This window comes from Symphalangus syndactylus, chromosome X (assembly GCF_028878055.3).
Source record: "Symphalangus syndactylus isolate Jambi chromosome X, NHGRI_mSymSyn1-v2.1_pri, whole genome shotgun sequence".
Lineage (NCBI taxonomy): Eukaryota > Metazoa > Chordata > Mammalia > Primates > Hylobatidae > Symphalangus > Symphalangus syndactylus.
Window position 1 is genome coordinate 29,002,842 of NC_072447.2, and position 20,088 is coordinate 29,022,929.

Consider the following 20,088-nt stretch of genomic DNA (forward strand, 5'->3'; position numbering starts at 1 on the left):
TGTGACTCTCGATGTATTTTTTCTATTTGACTTCCTTTTAAAAAATGCAATTACCCACAAACTTAACATCACAATTTAAAATGTGACCCCCAGTTTGAAAAACCATGACTAGCCACACTGCCTTGTGTTCCTCAAACAGAATGAGGCTGTTTCCGTTTCGGACTTTTCCACTTCTCTTTGCCTGGGAAGATTTGGTCCTTTTTTCTCTTCAGTGTTTAAGTGTATCCGAGAGGCCTTCACTGATTATTAAATGTCTCCGTCTTATTTATTTTCTCTGCTTTACAGCCCTTATCGTAATCTGTAATTATCTTGTTCATTGGTTTGTGTGTTTTTCATTTCCTCCAGTAGAATATACATGGGTTCTGTAGCAGCCTGTAGACATTGAGAGCAGAGGCCTTGTGTGTCTTACTCACCTCTGTTTGCCCAGCACAGTTATCAATATATACTTACTGAATGAATATAGCAATACTTAAATATATACGTAAGAAGATTGGTCCAATTGTAAAGATTTGCATGGAAAAAGAAAATAGAAGCCTTTGAAGACCTTCTTACCTTAAGGTTTCAGTCGTTTCCTGGAATATGACAACAGATAAAGGGAGAATTGGAAAGTGATAATAAAAGGGGTGTTTTTTTTGTTTGTTTTTTTAATTTGCCTGTGTTTTCCCCTTAGAATTTGCTTTTAGAAATTAACTCAGGTGTTTAGAACATCCACTTTCCTTCTTTTTCTTTCACCCTTTCTATTGTCATTAACAATATTGTTTCAGAAGAGGCTTAAGGCAGACTTAAGCAAAGTTGATGTTTTTCCTAAAGGAAAATATTTATTTTCTGCAAGTGTGTCACTTCAAGCACAAACTGTATTCCAGAAATGCTTTTGGAGGTAGGTTCTTAGGAATCCCAAGCACATTTTTGTGTCCATAGAAACTAAGTTACCATTATGTATAGATTTTTAGCTGGCAAAAAGAATGAAATATTACCCCCTAATTATGGTACTTTTTTCCTTATTGTTTCTGAGAAATTCCATGCTGAGTCTCAAATGAGAAACGTTTCCCATTCTTTCTTCCTCTTTCTCATGCCCAAGGAATGAGACTAATCTCTTGTGACAATAATTTATTAAGTTCCTTAAGTACTCATTATATGCCTAATTCTGGGAAGCAGTGTATCTATTAGAGAAAGAGCGGAGGAAGGGTAGAGCCCCTTCTCAAACTACTACAACCTAGTAGAGGCATTAAAACAGAGATAGTTATTAAAATTAAGGCAAATTGTATTAAGAGTAATGGTGCTGAAATATTTTCTGTAAAAGTCAAAGAGAGAAATAACATCTGGCTGGGGTGACTAGTTTAGCACAGAGTTAGAAAAAAATTCATTAAAAAGGTGATGTTTCTCATGAACTTTGGAAGATGGTAGAACTCAGCCAGGTAGAGAAGGTGATGCAGGCAGGTTGAATAGTCTGAACTGAGGCATTGAGGTCAAAAGGCATGGGGCATGTTCGGAAGCAATAGGAAGTCTACTTTGATAACCTTAAGCAGGGTAAGCACACATGGCTAAATACAGTGGGAATACAGTGTAGAGAGCCTTGGGCACCAAAGTGATGTGTTTGTACTTTAGTTAATATGGAGAGCCATTGAGAGGTTTGTGTGTTTTGTAATTAGGTTTGTTGTCTGGCTTTACAAGTATATGAATTCATTTAAATTAATTTGGGTCATACCAAAAATATCTGAAGAAACCCCCATAAACTCACCATTCAGAGATAGGTGTCATAACAGTGGATACATTGTTTACAGTCTTTTTTTTTTTTTTTTTTTTTTTGAGACGGAGTTTCGCTCTTGTTGCCCAGGCTGGAGTGCAATGGCATGATCTTCGCTCACGCAACCTCTGCCTCCTGGGTTCAAGTGATTGTCCTACCTCAGCCTCCTGAGTAGCTAGGATTACAGGCATGTGCCACCATGCCCAGCTAATTTTGTATTTTTAGTACAGATGGGGTTTCTCCATGTTGGTCAGGCTAGTCTCAAACTCCTGACCTCAGGTGATCGCCTGCCTCAGCCTCCCAAAGTGCTGGGATTACAGGCGTGAGCCACCATGCCCGGCCTACAGTCTTTTTTCTATACACTTAAGAAAACAAAGTTAGAAGACTATTCTGGCCTAGGCGTGGTGGCTCATGCCTGTAATCCCAGCACTTTGGGAGGCCGAGGCGGGTGGATTATGAGGTCAGGAGATAGAGACCATCTTGGCGAACACGGTGAAACCCCATCTCTACTAAAAATACAAAAAAAAAAAAAAGATTAGCCGGGTGTGGTGGCGGGCGCCTGTAGTCCCAGCTACTCGGGAGGCTGAGGCAGGAGAATGGCATGAACCCAGGAGGTGGAGCTTGCAGTGAGCGGAGATCGCACCTGCACTCCAGCCTGGGCGACAGAGTGAGACTCCATCTCAAAAAATATATATATATATTCTGTATATAATTTTCTGTGTTATACATTTTTATTGACATGATTTTCTCTGTATTTATGAAGTAAGCAACATTGTATATTGCCATTTAATATCTGGTTCTATAAATAAAAGATAGCTTTCTTATCTTTTGTCTTAGAGAGTCCCTTTATGGACATTTAGATTCTTTCCAGTTTCATTTAATACAGTTTTTTGTGCAGTAGTTCAGATTATTTCCTTAAGATTCATGTTCAGAAATTGAATTATTGGTTTTAAGAGTGTTTATCTTTTTCAGGCCTTTGCTCATACATGCTAAACTTCCTCCATGGAAGTTGCACCAACATTCATTCCTGCCGGCTTGTAGGAGAGTGTTAGTCTTACCACACCCTTACTCATATTTAGTGTTGTTATTTCTTAACTGATGGTTGTTTTAGTTTGCTTTTGATTGCTAATAAGGGTAAATTATTTTCATGCATTTACATCCATTTGTAGTTTAAACATTTTTTTATTAGTATGACTTTTAATATTGTTCTGGGCTTTTCTTGTTTATGTCACTTTTACTTTTTTTCAGTTTTTGAATATATTCGAAATTACCCATTCCTTTGTGGTTTCTTCTATGGCTATTAAGTTAATAGGTTGGTGCGAAAGTAATTGCGGTTTTTGCCATTAAAAGTGACTTTCTAGTCTTTTAATTTTTGTTTTGTTTTGGTTTACTATTTTTTTCTTCTTTTTTTTATTATACTTTAAGTTCTAGGGTATATGTGCACAATGTGCAGGTTTGTTACATATGTATACATGCGCCATGTTGGTATGCCAACGGTTTACTATTTTTTAATTTTTAGTTTTGGAATTCTGTTTATGTACAAAATGTATAAAACGTGAATAAAATAAACACTCATGTGCTCGCTACTCAGCCGAAGAACTAGAGCCTCCGAGTACCTTTAGAAGCCTCCTGCATATCCCCATGCCTGCTATTCAGGGAACAGTTACTTTTTCTGCATTTGGTGTTACTCATTCTCTTACTTCTCATTAGATTTACAACCTATGACATATTCCTCACCAGTACTTCATTAGGTTTTGCCTCTTTTTGAACTTTATATTAAAGCTGAATATATTTTTTCATGATTTGCGTCTGTTGCTCAAAATTCAGTTATATTGTCAGATATAACTAATTTATTCCTTTTTATGGCTGTATAGTAGTTCATAGAATAAATATACCAATGAATGGGTTTGGGGTTGTTTCTAGGTTTTTGTATCATGTACAGTATAGCTATGAACATCCTTATACATGTCTGGTGCACACGTGCAAGAATTTCTCTTGGGCAGTGGTTCTCAAAGTTGGTTCAAGAACTGGGGTTCCTTGAGACATTGCAAGGAGTTTGAGAGGTTAAAACTATTTTCATAATACTAAACTACCATTTTCCTTTTTCACCTTCATCCTCTCACAAGCATATGGTGGCATTTTCCAGAGGCTGGGTGGCATGTGATGATGACATTGTTCTGATGGCTGATAGACTGTGTGGTTTATGTTCTCATGTCTAATTCTTTTTCTCAATTTTCATACCTAATACAGTAACTAGCAATAAATATAACCCATATCAACAAAGAAGCTTTCGGGAGGTCCGCAATTATTTTTAAGAGTGTAAAAGGTGTCCTGAGACCAAAACGTTTGAGAACTGCTGCTCTAGGGTTTGTTTCCACCAGTAAAATGGGTAGGTGGTAGAATAGGCACATTGTTTCACATTCAACTTTAGTAGGTAATGCTGAACTGTTTCCCAAAGTGATTGTACCAGTTTTCATTTTAACCAGCAGTATTTGGGCATCCTTGTTTTTCTACATCCTAAAAATAGGCACTGTAACTTAAAAAAAAAATTGCCCTTCTGATGGGCATGTTGGGAGATCTCATTGTGGTTTTAATGTCTTTGAATACCAGTGAGATTGAGCTTTTTTTTTTTTCATACCTTTATGGGACCTTTGGTTTCTGCTTCTGTGAAAATTACTCCTTCCAACTCTTCTTGGCCCTTATTTCTTCCATGTAAACTTTAGAGTCAGCTTATCATGTTTCTGCAAAACAAAACAAAAACCACTTTTGTTGGGATTTCGGTGGTATTATGTTAAATCAGAATATAATTTCATGGAAGTTGACATTATCATGGTTGAGTCTTTTTATCCAAGAACCTGGTATATATTTGTATCTGCTAAAGTCTTCCTTATTGAAAGATTTATCATTTTCCTTATAGTGGTTAACACAATCTTTTGTTATATTTCTTCCCAAATACTGTATGTGTTTTATTTTTGTTGCTGTTATTTAAATGGTATGTCTTAATATATATTTTCTAAATGATGGTTGCTGGTTTATGGGAAATATATATGACTTTTTTCCATTAATATTGAATTTACTCTTATAAATTCTGATAATTTACCTGGGATTTTTTTATGTACATAATAACCACCTTGAAATATTGATTGTTTTCTTTCTAACTTTCCAATTCTTAAATCTTTCAATGCTTTTCCTTTACTACATTGGCTGGAACTTTTAGAACACTGTTGAATAGAACCAGTGATAATAGCCTACTTATCTTATTCCTGATGATAGAAAGATAGCTCTGAACATGTCACCATTAAGTATGATCTTTGTATATACCCTTTATCAAAGTGAAGACATTTTCTTCCACTTTTGGTTTGCTAGTTTGGGTTTTTTGTTTGTTTTGTTTAGTTCCCATCATGATTGATGATTGAGTTTTACCAAATGCAGTTTCTTCATCTTTTGCACACATTTATTGTATTTGATGACATTTTCATTTGGTTTTTCTCCTTTACTGTGTTAATATGGTAGATTACATTGATAAGGTTTTTAAAATAAATTGCTAAATTCAGTTTACTAATAGTTTAAGAATTTTACATTTGTATTCTTGAATTGGCCTATAATTTTCCTTTCTAGTGTTTTTCTTGTGCAATATTGACATCAAGATTATCTAAGCTTCAGAGTGAGTGTTCCCTCTTTTCTATTACCTATAAGATATGTTCACTGCTTAGCACAACGTGATTCCCCAAACTCACCACTCCCCCAATTTATTATTGTTGTTTTATACATCAGTGTTTGTTTACTTACCATATATTTACTACTATTTTGATTTACCCTTTCTTCGTGAGTTTCAGATCTTGTATCCTGGGTCATTATTGTTTCATCTGAAGTATAACCTTTAGATTTCTCCTGGTGGGATCTGTTGGTAGTAAACTTTCTTGGTCTTGAAAATACCTTTATTTTGTCCTTTTTTTTTTGAAACAGAGTCTCGCTGTCGTCCAGGCTGGAGTGCAGTGGCGCGATCTCCGCTCACTGCAGGCTCCGCCCCCCAGGGTTCACGCCATTCTCCTGCCTCAGCCTCCCACGTAGCTGGGACTACAGGCGCCCGCCACCTCTCCCGGCTAATTTTTTCTATTTTTAGTAGAGACGGGGTTTCACCGTGTCAGCCAGGATGGTCTCGATCTCCTGACCTCGTGATCTGCCCACCTCGGCCTCCCAAAGTGCTGGGATTACAGGCGTGAGCCACCGCGCCTGGCCACTTTTTTTTTTTTTAATTAAGCAATTAGCTTTGAGGAATGCCTTCATTTTGTTAGGCTGAAGGAGACAAAGTGGTTAGAGAAGTAGGAGAACCAGGAAACTTTATTATTGTAGATAACAAAAAAAAGGAGAATTTCAAGGACAGGAAGATAAGCAGTAAATGGAAGAAACTCCTGTAGGGTAAAGGGAACATATATAACAGGGGTTGTCCTTATTGATTACTCTTTCTTGAAAGGAAAATGACATTTAAAATGTAACTATACTACTGGAGAGTTTGCCTACGTGTCTAGACTATGAACCACTCAGGGACCAGCTCAGGCTCCACTCATCTTTGCATCTGCAATACCTGGCTCTTTTAGGCTAGCATGTGGCAAGTGATCAGAGATTAGTGCTTATAGGTAATGAGTTGTTATTTCCAAGTGAGGAAGCCTTTAAAAGATAGATAAATAAACAGACACACTTGGATTTGCTTAAATTCTGCTCCATCATTAACATTCTCAAGATCAACCTTTTTAAAGTTGTCATCATCAGAATAAGAGGAAAAGATCTTAAGAGGTTATCAGATGAATGGATAAAGAAAATGTGGTATATATGCAACCATAAAAAAGGATGAGTTCATGTCCTTTGTCGGGACATGGATGAAGCTGGAAACCATCATTCTCAGTAAACTATCGCAAGGACAAAAAACTAAACACCACATGTTCTCACTCATAGGTGGGAATTGAACAATGAGAACACTTGGACACAGGGTGGGGAACATCACACACCAGGGCCTGGCGTGGGGTGGGGGGAGGGGGGAGGGATAGCATTAGGAGATATACCTAATGTAAATGACGAGTTAATGGGTGCAGCATAATAAAAAAAAAGAAAGAAAATGTGGTATATATATATACAGTGGAATACTATTCAGCCTTTTAAAAAGAAGGAAAGCCGATCATTTGTAGCAATTTGGGTGAACTTGGAGGACATGTTAAGTGAAATAAGTGAAATAAACCAGGCCCAGAAAGACAAATACCACATGATCTCACATAAATGTTAATGTTTTAGATTTTTAACGTTGAACTCATGCAAGTAGTGAATAGAATGTCAGTTACCAGGGGCTGGAGGGGTGAGGGTTGAGGCAGGAGATTCAAGAGATATGAGTCAAAGGAAACAAAATTTCAGTCAGACAGGAGGAATAAGTTCTAGAGATACATTGTACAACATGGAGACTATAGTAAGTGCAATGTATTGCATACTTGAAAATTGCTGAGAGTGTAGATTTTAAGTGTTCTCAGTACAAAAATAAGTATGTGAAGTAATGCATGTCAGTTAGCTTGATTTTGCTATTCCACAATATATAAACATCATGTTGTATACTGTAAATATAATTTTTGTCAATTAAATTAATTTTTTAAAAAGTTACCAATTTTTGTCCTTATTACATATCTAAAAATATCAAGACTGCTTTGGAAAATATCAGATTGTAACTTCACATTGGAGACCAAATTTGGTAAACCTATTTATTTTTTAATGTTTCTTTTCAGTAATGACTTTTTGCAATGCCTGGCGAATACTCTTTTTTTTTCTTTTTTTTTTTTTACTCATCTCTTTAAGTTGTTTATACCTGTTCTTCATATATCCTCATTCTGAATCGTTAGGGAAATGTGCAGCTCTAAAGAGTTTGTTACTACGTGCTGGGCACGGTGGCTCACGCCTGGAATCCCAGCACTTTGGGAGGCCAAGGCGGGTGGATCACAAGGTCAGAAGTTCAAGACCAGCCTGGCCAAGATGGTGAAACCCCGTCTCTACTAAAAATACAAAAATTAGCCGGTCGTGGTGGCGGGTGCCTGTAATCCCAGCTACCCGGGAGGCTGAGGCAGAGAATTCCTTGAACCCGGGAGGCAGAGGTTGCAGTGAGCCGAGATCGTGCCACTGAACTCCAGCCTGGGCAACAGAGTGAGACTCCATCTCAAAAAAAAAGAGTCTGCTACTAGAATACTGTCATTTCTAAGATGTCAGTTTGTTTTTAGTCATTGTCATTTGGAAAGCTTACATGAGAGGAGTGGTCTGTTTACCAAATCTACTGTGTGCTCTTGATAGTAGTACTCTATCATATGAATGTTTTTCATTACTGAAAATTTACCCTCTAACAAGAATTTTGGTTTGATAAGATCTCTAGTAGATTGAGTAGTGCTCACAGAAATTCCTAAAGGATTTTTTCTTCCTGCAGCCATTTTGCAAGGAATAGGAGGACAAAAATTTGCTACATTTCAATCAAAACTAGTTTAAGCTGAATTTGTAGTGACTATAAAGATTTGGCATATATGTGTAGAATTTTCTTTGATATTAGATAGTAGTGCTTACAAGCTGGGTCATGATTTGCAGCTTTTCTTTACCCATTATACTGCTATATATTCACAACTGACAAAGGACATTCATAGACTATTTTAAAGTTTTTCTACAAGTACTTACTCTATACCCAGATCATTGGAGGAAGAAAACAGATAAAAATGTGTAGGGAAAAATAAAAGGCATGAGAAACCCAATATTCATTTAATCAAACTTCCAGAAGGAATAAAAAGAGTGCTATTAGAAGAAATAATAATTGACAGTTACCCAGCATTTATAAAAGATATCAAATCCTCAGATTAAAGAACAATAAGAAAATCTGAGCATCATAGAGAAAAAGAAATTAATCTCAACGCTTATTTTAGTGAAACCAAAAAACACCGAGGACAGAGAAAATCTAACAACCCAAAGAGAAATGACACATTATCCACAAAGAAACAAAAATCAGACTGATACTTGATTTCTCATCAGTAACAGTATTGCCAGGAAACAGTGAAATAATTTTCTGAAAGTGCTGAGGGAAATAACTGCTCACTTAGAACATTTATTCAAAAGTGAAGGTAAAACTTTTTAGGCATGTGAAGATTGACCATTGCTGAAAAAAAAAGAAACCACTACTCGTCTACTTCACTAGTAAGTAAATAGTACACCAAAGGAAGCAGAGGGATGCAAGAAGTAATGAAAAGCAGAGAAATGGGTAGGCAAATTAGTAAATAAAAAATCTAACTGTGGATAGTAAGAAAAAACAGAAATAATAATGAGTAGAAGAAATGGAGGTAAAGTATTACAAGGAACTTTCAGAATGAGGATAGAGATACTAACTGCAGATTTTGTTGTTTTCAGTGTGAATACTTAAAATAAGCATAATCATTGAAAGACAGAAATAAAATGTTTGACTTCCACACCAGTGGAGGAATGAAAAGGGGAATGGAGGAAAAGTCCTCTCCAGGAAGAAGCAGAAAAGGAGAAAAAAAGCATCATGGTTACCAGAAAACACAGAGGAAGACAGCAGAAATAATCCCAACTTTATCAATAGTTACTACAAATATAAACTGATTTCTACATATTAGATATCAGATTAGATTTTTAAAGATCTTAACTGCATGCAGTCTAAAAGAGACTAACCTAAAATAAATTAATCCTAGAAAGGTTGAAAATAGATGGAAAAAGATATACAAAACAAATATTAACCGAAAGTAATGTTGTTTCAGCAGTACTTTAGGTAAAATGTTACTTAGGGTGAAAGACATTAATACATATAAAAAGGGATACTATTTGTGATATAAGGAACTGTAAAAGGGTATAACACCTAGGAACTAACAACATAAAAAACTACCTAACCATATAACCTTGAAATACTCAAAGCAAAAAGCACCCAGAATCATAAGGGGAACTCAAGAAATCTACAAACATGTTGAAGGTTTTTAACAACCCTCTTTCATAAATAGAACTAGCAGGCAAGAAATATTTAAGATTTAGAAGATTGTAACACTACAATAAGCAAATTGATTAGAGATATATATGTGTGTGTATGTGTATGAGCATATAGACTCTCCTGCCCAACTAGTAGAGAATATATACTTTTTGAATATATATTTGTACTTTCAGAGTTTTTGCAAACATTCACCACATACTAAGTCATAAAAGGGGTCTCAGAAAATTCCAAAGAAGCTACATCATACAGACCATGCCCATACATTATTAAACAACTACATCAGAAGTCACATGTACTTAAAAACATGTCATATGATAGGAAACTAGAATAACACACCTCTAAATAATCCATGGATTACCAACTTCTCAGCAATGTGTTCTGCTAAATAACCTATGGGTTAAAGAGGACATCACAATGGAAATTCCAGAGTACTTAAAGTTAAGTGTATTTTCTAAAAACCTACAGCAAATGTCATGTTTAATTGGGGAACTTTAGAATAATTCCTATAAAGTCAGGAAAAAGACAATGATTTCTGCTATTATTTCAATAACTCTACATTATATAGGATAACTTAGTTATGAATGTGGCAGGAAAATATGAGGTATAAAGTTTGCCAATCTTGCCATAGGCTTATGATGACAACACAAAATCCTCTAAACTGCCTAATCTAGCAAAGAAACATAAGGCTTTTATGGGAAGATCAAGGGTAACTTCAGCTTTATCTATGACATTCTAGTCCTTTTATTAAAAAAAAAAACAAGCAAATAACTTAATATTTGTTAATTTTGGGTTACAGCTACATAAATATTTGTTAACATTATTTTCTATTCTATAATTTTTTAACTTTTCAAAAGGGAAGGAAATAAAACAGTTTATTAGTGAAGTTCTGGGTCCTCAATGAACTCAAGATCTACTAGGGGATAGACTTGTACATGGCTAATCATTCAGTAATAAAGATTTAGCATGTACTTGCTGTGTGTTGGGCAGAGTTGGAGGGAGCAGGGTGTGACTTTTCAAAGTCCCTGACCTCATGGAGCTTAGTAGAGGAGACAGCATCAGTCCCACTCCTCTCATGTCATCCCCTATTTGAGGAGCTCCTCTCAAAATGACTGACTCTTACTATTATCCTATTAGTTTTGATGAAATTGGCTTTACATTCTCCCGTTTGACCAAAATGAGCCAAGTGAATGGTTATAGATAGTGTGCTTATGCCAAGACCTTGAGGCAGAATCTGTAATATACAGGAATAGACCAAGGTCCGTTATATCTAATTAACCTGGATAACTGGCTGGTGACTGATGAGGACCTGGAGAACAGTTTTGAAAGTTTAGCTTTGCTTGTTCAAGTGTACTAAGGAATCCAGCTCTTGAAGGATAAGAACTAAAGCAGAAAGCACCTCCCCTTTTTACAATAGACCAGAGATCAGCAAAGTCCTGTTTTTGTATGACCCTTGAGCCAAGCCTTTTAAAGGGTTGTTAACACACACACACACACGAGAGAGAGAGAGAGAGAGAGAGAAATCAGCAACAGAGAATATAATAAGAATATAATATGGCCCTCAGAGTCTTAGATATTTGCCATCTGGGCCTATACAGAATAAGTTTGCCAACTCCTGCAATAGAACAACAGTTCTCAAAGTGTGGTCCCTGACCAGCAGCATCAGCAGTATGTAGGAACTGGTTACAAATACCAATTGTCAGATCCCACCCAGAATTAGACAGTCTAGGGATGGGGCCCAGTAATCCCAGTTTTAATAAGCCTTCCTAATCATTCTGATACATGCTGAAGTTGAAGAATCACTGCTATAGACCAATGGCTTAATCCCATTATAAAAGATTACCTGTCTCTCAGTCTCACCAGTTTCACAAGAAAGTGGAGATTCAGAATAGGTTGTGGCCAACCAGCAGAGAATAATCTTGAAGGAATATTTTGTTCTTTTGTCTTGATCACACCCATTACTGACATTTACGCAGTCCAGCTAATAGAAATAGTCCATCCAATACAAATGCTCTCTTAATGCCCCAGAAGGACTTTCGGTGGATCTATGCTCAGAGTCATGGAGAAATAAGAGATCCTAAGATGTTTTAAACTACTATAATGATCTAGAGTTATATGTTTCTTGCTTTGGAACATTAACTGTTCTCTAGTTTTCATTATTAGAATACTTTTATATTTTTTCAACCTTTATCTGAAATTTAGGCACATTTGTAATAACAATATACTTCCAAGATTTTCCTTACTGGTTAACTAATAGGTAAATTTGAATTTAGTCTTCTTTTCATAGTTAGCATTCTATCGTATGTTGATGGAAATTCATTTGTATAGTGTTTAAGTTTTTCAGTGTTCTTGATCTGTCTGAGACTGCAGGTAGACAAACCTCATTTTCATTTTACAGAGAAGAATAGAAAGCCTAGAGTGACTTGCTTAGCTTCACTATACATAGTGGCATGGGTCTTCCAATTCCATCATTCTACCCTATATCCTGAATGTGGTCAGAAATTTTCTCACATTGTTAGCCTTAAAACACAGTTTCTGACCTGTTGGTAACATCACTGGCCAACAAATGCAAGAGAAAAAAAGAAAAGTTAATAATAAAGTTTGCTATTTTACAAGTAAGAACTATAGTTTCTTTATCTTACAACATAATTTTTTTAAAAAAATTTTTTTATTTAAAAAATTGTGTGTGAGAGAGAAACAGTGAGTGAGAGAGAACACACACATGCATGTGTATGGAGAGACATGAAAAGCTGAGACAGGTCATCTTTACCTTGGAACATTTAATACTGTGTGTTCCTAGAGACATATCACCATTGTCATGTATCTTTAGTTCTTTCTCTGCCAAATTATGGACTTTACAATTTATTTGGTGGTAATACACTTGTATAAATAGAAGAACAATTTACAGAGCAAAATTCATATTAGAACAGATAAATAGTAGAAAGGGCCAATGAACCATAGGGTGCTGATAGTTCATTAAGAAGGTTTCTTCATGAAGGATTGGCTGAAATTAGCTATTTTAAAGAAATACAGAGATGAGGCTTAAAAATCTACCACTTGGAATTAATGTTGTTTTTGATGTGGTTTTCACTGGTATTATGAGACAAGGTATCATTCGTGTATGAGGACGAGTATTGGGAGAATATATATATACATATACACACACACACATACACACACATCTTTTTATAAAACTGAACCCTTCTGATATGGTTTGGCTCTCTCCCCACCCAAATCTCATCTTGAATTATAACTCCCACAATTCCTATGTGTTGTGGGAGAAACTGGTGGGAGGTGATTGAATTATGGGGGCAGGTCTTTCCTGCGCTGTTCTCATGATAGTGAATGAGTCTCACGAGATCTGGTGGTTTTAAAAATGGGAGTTTCCCTGCACAACCTCTCTCTTTGCTTGCCACCATCCATGTAAGACATGACTTGCTCCTCCTTGCCTTCTGCCATGATTGTGAGGCGTCCCTAGCCATGTGGAACTGTAAGTCCATTAAACCTCTTTTTCTTTCCAGTCTCAGGTATGTCTTTATCAGCAGCCGTTATGAAAACAGACTAGCCGAGTAAATATATATATCTATCCTATTAGTTCTGTCCCTCTAGAGAACCCTGAATAATACACCTTCTCACCCTCATCTCTACACTTTAATTGCTGATAGGTAAAGTTTTTCAAAAAAAGTCCTAGGGGTGTGTGTGTGTGTTTGTGTGCACACATGTGTGTTTTTATATCTTTAGATAACCTTTTGGGTGTACATCTTTAGCATCTTTCTGTAACATCTTGTCTTAGTCCATTTTGTGATGCTGTAACAAAATACCTGAAATTTCATCAGTGTTAGTCCGTTTGTCTTGCTATAAAGGAATATCTGAGGCTGAGTGATTTATAAAAACAGAATAGGGTAATTTATAAAGAACAGAAATTTATTTTCTCAGTTTTGGAGGCTGGAAGTCTCCGATTAAGGTGCCAGTACTTGGTGTCTAGTAAGGGCCTTCTTGCTGTGTCCTCCTGTGACAGCAAGCGGAAGGACAAGAGGAGGACGCTGCCACATGAAGCCTCTTTTGTAAGGGCCTCAGTGCCATTCATGAGGGAGGAACCGTCATGGCCTAATCACCTCTTAAAGGCCCTACTCTTAATCCTGTCACATTGGCAACACCTGAATTTAGGAGAGGCTTACTTCAAACCATAGCATATCTGAACTTACCCAAGGACTAGTTTTCTGAAATTTCTAATCATTTGAGGGCTCAGTTGTTTGAGGGCTGTGTGTGAAAGCAGCAAATTGTGTTGATATAAACACAATTATTTATCACCCTTGGCCTTGTGCTTCCAGGCAATGTTTTCTTACCTTCAATGCTCAGTTTATTCTGTTTCTTTCTCTGCCTCTTCTATCTTTACCTCCCTCACCTTTCTTTTCTCTGTGTCTCATTCTATCTGTTTCTCCTCCTCTCTTCCCCCTCAACCCTCTCCTCTATCCCGTTGTCGTCTGTCCTCTTCTACCTCTACTTTTCTCCTGCCTCTCTCCCCCAACCCCCGTGTGCCTAGCTGTCAAATCTTTGTCTTCTCTTTTCTTTCCCCCACTCTGATTTCATTTCTATTTGTCTAAGGGTAAATGGTCAACAACTAGCATGTTATATGTAAGAACATTAATAAAAATCATTTTAATATAAATGGGGATTTCTGATTTCAAAGATCAACATTGCTGAAAGCTATCAAAGAGCTGTGGGCTTTAAATTTCTTACTAATGGGCATTCATTTGTTTATGGTATTCCCTAGTGATGGTACTAGCAATGGTGGTAAAAATGACAACAATAGTGTTTTATTCTTCTTAATGTGGCTAATATTTACTGAGTTTTTACCACTTGCCATATATTGTTCTAAGTAATTGGTTTTTAGAATATATCTGGGGACCCTAGGGGATGCGCAAGACTTTCAGAAAGCTGTGAGGTGAAAACTATTTTCATAATAATGCTAAGATATCATTTGCCTTTTTCACTTTCTTTACATTTGCACTGATTACACAGAAGCAATGGTGTGTAATCAGTACTGGCTGCTTCGCCCAAATCAAGGCAGGTTGTCATTGTAGTCCTCATTGTCAGCACTCTTAGTTTAAAAAAAAAAAAAGACAATTTTATTTTAGAATGTCCCTGATAAAACAGTAAGTTGTATTAAGTTTTGACGCTTGAGTACATGTCCTTTCAATGTTCTGTGTGACAAAATCGGGAAGTATGCATAAAACACTTTGCATGCTAAGTATGTTTGAGTTGCCAGCTGAATTAGTCACCTGTTTCATAGGCCACCCTTTTAATTTGAAAAAAAATTTTAAAAATATGCTTTGAATACTGATGAATTTTCAAATAGCAGAGCTAAACAACAATCTCTAAGATTACCTATCACAGAACCACTCATTTTATAGATTAGAAATAAATACAACCCAGATATTAAAAGCCATATCCAAAGCAACACTCTTACAAATGCATGATTTATGACCTCTTCTTATATTTTATAGTGCTTTAAATTTCCACTAAATTTAGTGCTTTAAATATATAAAATTAGTGCTTTAAATAAATGCTTTTTCATCCGATCCTCACACAGCATTGTGAGTATATAAAACAGCTTAAAGATAAGGAACTTGAGACTCAAAGAAGACAATTCTCTGAATGCATTCTATATTTTCCTGGCCTTTCAGCTATTATCTCTGAGGGCCTGAAATAAGGCAGTGCAAATCAAGAAGAGATAGAATCCATAAAACCTGGCAACTAACTAGATGTAGAAGAAAAGGAAATGAAGGAGCCAGGGAATTTCCTGAAGTTGTTTTGCTTTGTTTTGTTTTGTTTTGTTTTTTGTATGAACCTTAGGAGGGTGTGACTAACTGAGAAAAAAATGAGAAGGAATAGATTCCATCAACAGATGTTTATGGAAGGTCTCTTCATTGGCACTACTGTAATCTGCTTTGGAGGATGCTTAGATGTATAGACTATCTGTCTCTACTGCCTATTTGGGAAATATGTCTTCCGGGCTAGTAACTCTATTTCAAGGTAAAAGTGGTAAGCACCTGAAGAAAAACTTAGTTCAAGTCCCATAAAAGTAATTGCTTTTGCACCAACCTAATACTTCTGGACTCAGGGAAAATTTTATGGAAAAGGGAGCATTTGAAAGGAGACTTGCAGAATGGTAGCATTTGGATGTGCAGAGACAAGGAAAGTTCAGTTACAGAATAATAGAGCAGGGCAAGGAAGGAGGAATGTCTGCTATGCAAGTTAGTGGGAATATAGTGTGTGTGTGAGCAATTGATGAGAAATTATTGTTATTAGAAATAATTATTCCAAGAAATTATTGAAAATGTGTTGGCCAGAGTCTGAAAATAGTAAATACCATAATATGGCATACATGATCAGTTTTCCATAGGTACTTAGTTAGTTTTTTTTTACTGTTTTTTATTGTTGTTGTTTTTTCTTTTTTTCTCTTTATTTTTGTATTTAATTTTTATTTATTTATTTTTTTAGACAGAGTCTCACTCTGTCACCCAGGCTGGAGTGCAGTGGCACAATCTCAGCTCACTGTAACCTCCACCTCCCAGGTTCAAGCGATTCTCTTGCCTCAGCCACCCGGGTAGCTGGGACTACAGGGTGCGCCACCATGTCCAGCTAATTTTTGTATTTTTAGTAGAGACGGGGTTTCTGCATGTTGCCCAGGCTGGTCTCAAATTCCTGACCTCAGATGATCCGCCCGCCTCAGCCTCCCAAAGTGTTGGGATTACAGGCATGAGCCACCACACCTGGCCTACTTAATTTTTTTTTTAATGACACTTGCCAAACAAATGTCTTTTTAAAGTACAGCTTAGTTATTTCTTTACATATGAAATTTCTTCATTTTTCATTGACTTAAGAATTTCAAGTTCAGATAACATAATTAATCTTCCCAGATGTTGGTGTATAGTTTTAGAGAGGGCTGTAGCAAATATTTTACTCTGGTGTAATTTTTAACATCTGTAGTGGCTTACTTAAACCTGCAGTCTTTAGATAACTGTATTCTCCTCACACTTGGAAATTCCATCAGTCTTAGTCCATTTGTGTTGCTATAAAGGAATACCTGAGGCTGAGTGATTTATAAAGAAAAGAGGTTTATTTGGCCCATGGTTCTGCAGGCTATACAAGAAGTATGGTGTCAGTATCTGCTTCTGGTCAGGACCTCAGGAAGATTCCACTCATGATGTAAGATGAAGGAAAGCAGGCATCACATGGTGAGCGAGAAAAGGCAAGAGAGAAAGGAGGAGGTGCCAGGCTCTTTTCAACAATCAGTTCGTGCAGGAACTAACAGCAAGAATTCAGTCGTCATGAGAATGACACCAAACCACTCTTGAGGGGTCCTCCCCATGACCCAAACACCTCCCACCAGGCCCCACCTCCAACACTGGGCATCAGATTTCAACAAGAGACTTGGGGGAACCAAGCAAACCATATCAAAACAATAGCACCATCAATCTTTTAAATGGCACTTTTATCTGAACTACATCCCTGAGTCTGTCCTCAAATAGCTTAACTTTGTCTTCGAAGCCTTTCTTCTCCTTTGCCATTAGTGGTCATTTTTCACTGCAGAATTAATCTGACTTGGATGTTTATTACTGTTTTTTCCCTAGATAAGTCAGATAAATATGATGCACGTGATGTTGAAAGGCTACAACAAGATGATAACTGGGTTGAAAGTTACTTATCTTGGAGACATAATATTGTAGATGAAACACTGAAGATGCTCGATGAGAGTTTTCAGTGGAGGAAAGAAATTTCTGTCAATGGTAAGCTGTTCAATTTAACCTTGACTGTAATATATCCTGTATAAATGGTATTGTTTTACATTTATCTAATCATGTATTTGCACATATTCCTAGCAGTCATCATAAACACCAGAATATAATTATTTATAAAGACCCAGTAATACTTTCAAAGGAACAGCTTATAAGTCTTTTAAGTGGGATCATTCATAAGGAAATCAGATCACCAGAGAGCAGAATCACACTCAGATTCTTCATTCCCAGCTGTTTCCTAATCTGTGTTTAATTCAGTACCATTAAGCAATAGCAAGACAGTATCTTTGCTACTAGGCCTAGAAATAAGGAGATACTGTCCATTTTTCTCAGTTGTTGCCTATGCCTTTCTCTATCCCCACAGTTCCTTGTGCTAATAGGTTAATAGGTACACCATATAGAATTGTTAAATGAATGAGAGTCACCCCAAAAATGCAAGCTTATCCCCAAGGAAGCCTATCACAGTCTTCTCTTTATATTGTTTTTATTTTTCTGGGTACATAGTAGATGTACATATTTTGGGGTACATGCAGCCTTAACTTCTTAATTTCTAAGTCTGCTACTAGATAGAATTTTTTTCCAAAAATGGGAGTTTCAAGTCTTGGAGTTTTATAATGGTCTTCAAGTATATGAAGACCTGTTAGTTCTCTCCTCCAAAAAATTGAACAAGAAGAAACTGGCATAACTTCTGATTTCAGTTAGGCATAAAGCAGAATTTTCTGTCCTTGAGGATTATAACCTCTGAAGTAACTTCAATCTGAAGACTTAACACAAAATAGTCAACAATAAATCCAGAGCAGATACTCTCCTCACTCTTCATGCTTGCAGAAGGAATCCCTGAAAAGGGGATTAGTAAAAAATAATGTGATTGGAAATTTAACAACTGTAGGTAATTTCAACAGTGAAGCATTTATTAACCAAAGAAAGAAATATAAATCTGATATTTTTAAACTATTTAAGTACCGAATAAATATTTAAACTCAACGATGTTTCTTTTCTTACACAGAATTGCTATTTTCTGGTGAAAAATAGCAGAGATATGGTAAAAGGGTTTGGGGAAAGATAAATCTTTGAAAGGTCTTAAGGTACTGCTGGTGAATGAAACAAAAGCATTGGCATTTGCTGCCTTGCTATGTTGGTCCTTAGCCTCCCCAAAAACTGGAGGGGCACTTTGTTCCTCCTGCTGAAGTTCAAGTTCTCACATTTTTTGTTTTCTTTTCTTGTCTTCTCTTTTCTTTTTTTCTTTATTTTATTTTGAGGCAGGGTCTTGCTCTGTCACCCAGGCTGGAATGCAGTGTTGTGATCATAGCTCACTGCAGCCTTCAATGCCTGGCCTAGGTGAGCCTCCCACCTCAGCCTCCTGAGTAGCTGGGACGACAGGCATGTGCCACCATGCCTGGCTAATTTTTATTTATTGATTGATTTTTTTTTTTTTTTTTTAGACGGAGTCTCGCTCTGTCACCCAGGCTGGAGTGCATGGTGTCATCTCGGCTCACTACAAGCTCCATCTTCTGAGTTCACGCCATTCTCCTGCCTCAGCCTCCCAAGTAGCTAGGACTACAGGCGCCCACCACCAAGCCTGGCTAATTTTTTGTATTTTTAGCAGAGACAGGGTTTCACCGTGTTAGCCAGGATGGTCTCGATCTCCTGACCTTGTGATCTGCCCTCCTCGGCCTCCCAAAGTGCTGGGATTACAGGCGTGAGCCACCGCACCCAGCCTAATTTTTATATTTTTATCTTTGTAGAGAGGTTGTCTCACTGTGTTGCCCAGGCTGGTCTTGAACTCCTGGCCTCAAATGATACTCCCATGTTGGCCTCCCAAAGTGCTGGGATCACATGAGTCACCATGCCTGGCCATTTTTCTTGAAGTATTTTCCACTTTCCTAAAGGTTTCTAAATGCATTAAAGTCTACTAGATAGCAAACTTCGTATTAGATTGGTGCAAAAGTAATTGCAGCGTTTGCCATTATGTTTAATTGCAAATACCACAGTTACTTTTGCACAAACCTAATAGAAAAATACCATTTTACTAAAGAAATCGAAGTGATTTTTTTCTACTAATTCTGAGGCTGCAATGTGGATATTTACTAGAATGTTCTCTTGAAACTCTGATAGTGATATTTGTTTGCAAGTCATTATGTGAAATAATCAAAATGTGGAAATGTATCCACATAAATAATGACCTGTCAAGGGAAATGGAGTTTGTCCATTTTGGTCACCTGTGTCATTATTTAGTTTGTTTGCTTGGTAGGAAACACCACTTTATATTGCCAGAGATTTTCTTTTTGAATGTTTGGGTACATTATATCATTTTTAAAGATCAGAACTACTACATAACATTATCTTTACATTATGAGTTTTATTTTTAAACCCCTAAATTACAACTACTGATCAAAGCTTACCACTTTTTAGACCTTAATGAATCCTCCATTCCCAGATGGTTATTGGAAATTGGTGTTATTTATCTCCATGGTTATGACAAAGAAGGTAACAAATTGTGTAAGTATATTTAATTTATGTTCTGGCTTTTCAAGATTTTG

At 36.6% G+C, this 20,088-nt stretch overlaps 1 protein-coding gene across 3 annotated transcripts in view; it reads left to right on the top strand.

The window, feature by feature from the left end:
- MOSPD2 (motile sperm domain containing 2) overlaps positions 1-20,088 on the top strand; it is a 48,612-nt gene that overhangs the window by 2,386 nt on the left and 26,138 nt on the right. For all 3 annotated transcript variants that reach the window (XM_055268059.2, XM_055268061.2, XM_055268060.2), the window contains exons 3-4: positions 17,384-17,539; positions 19,961-20,047. In XM_055268059.2, the coding sequence (XP_055124034.1) occupies positions 17,384-17,539; positions 19,961-20,047 (243 nt within the window). The remainder of the gene's footprint in view (positions 1-17,383; positions 17,540-19,960; positions 20,048-20,088) is intronic.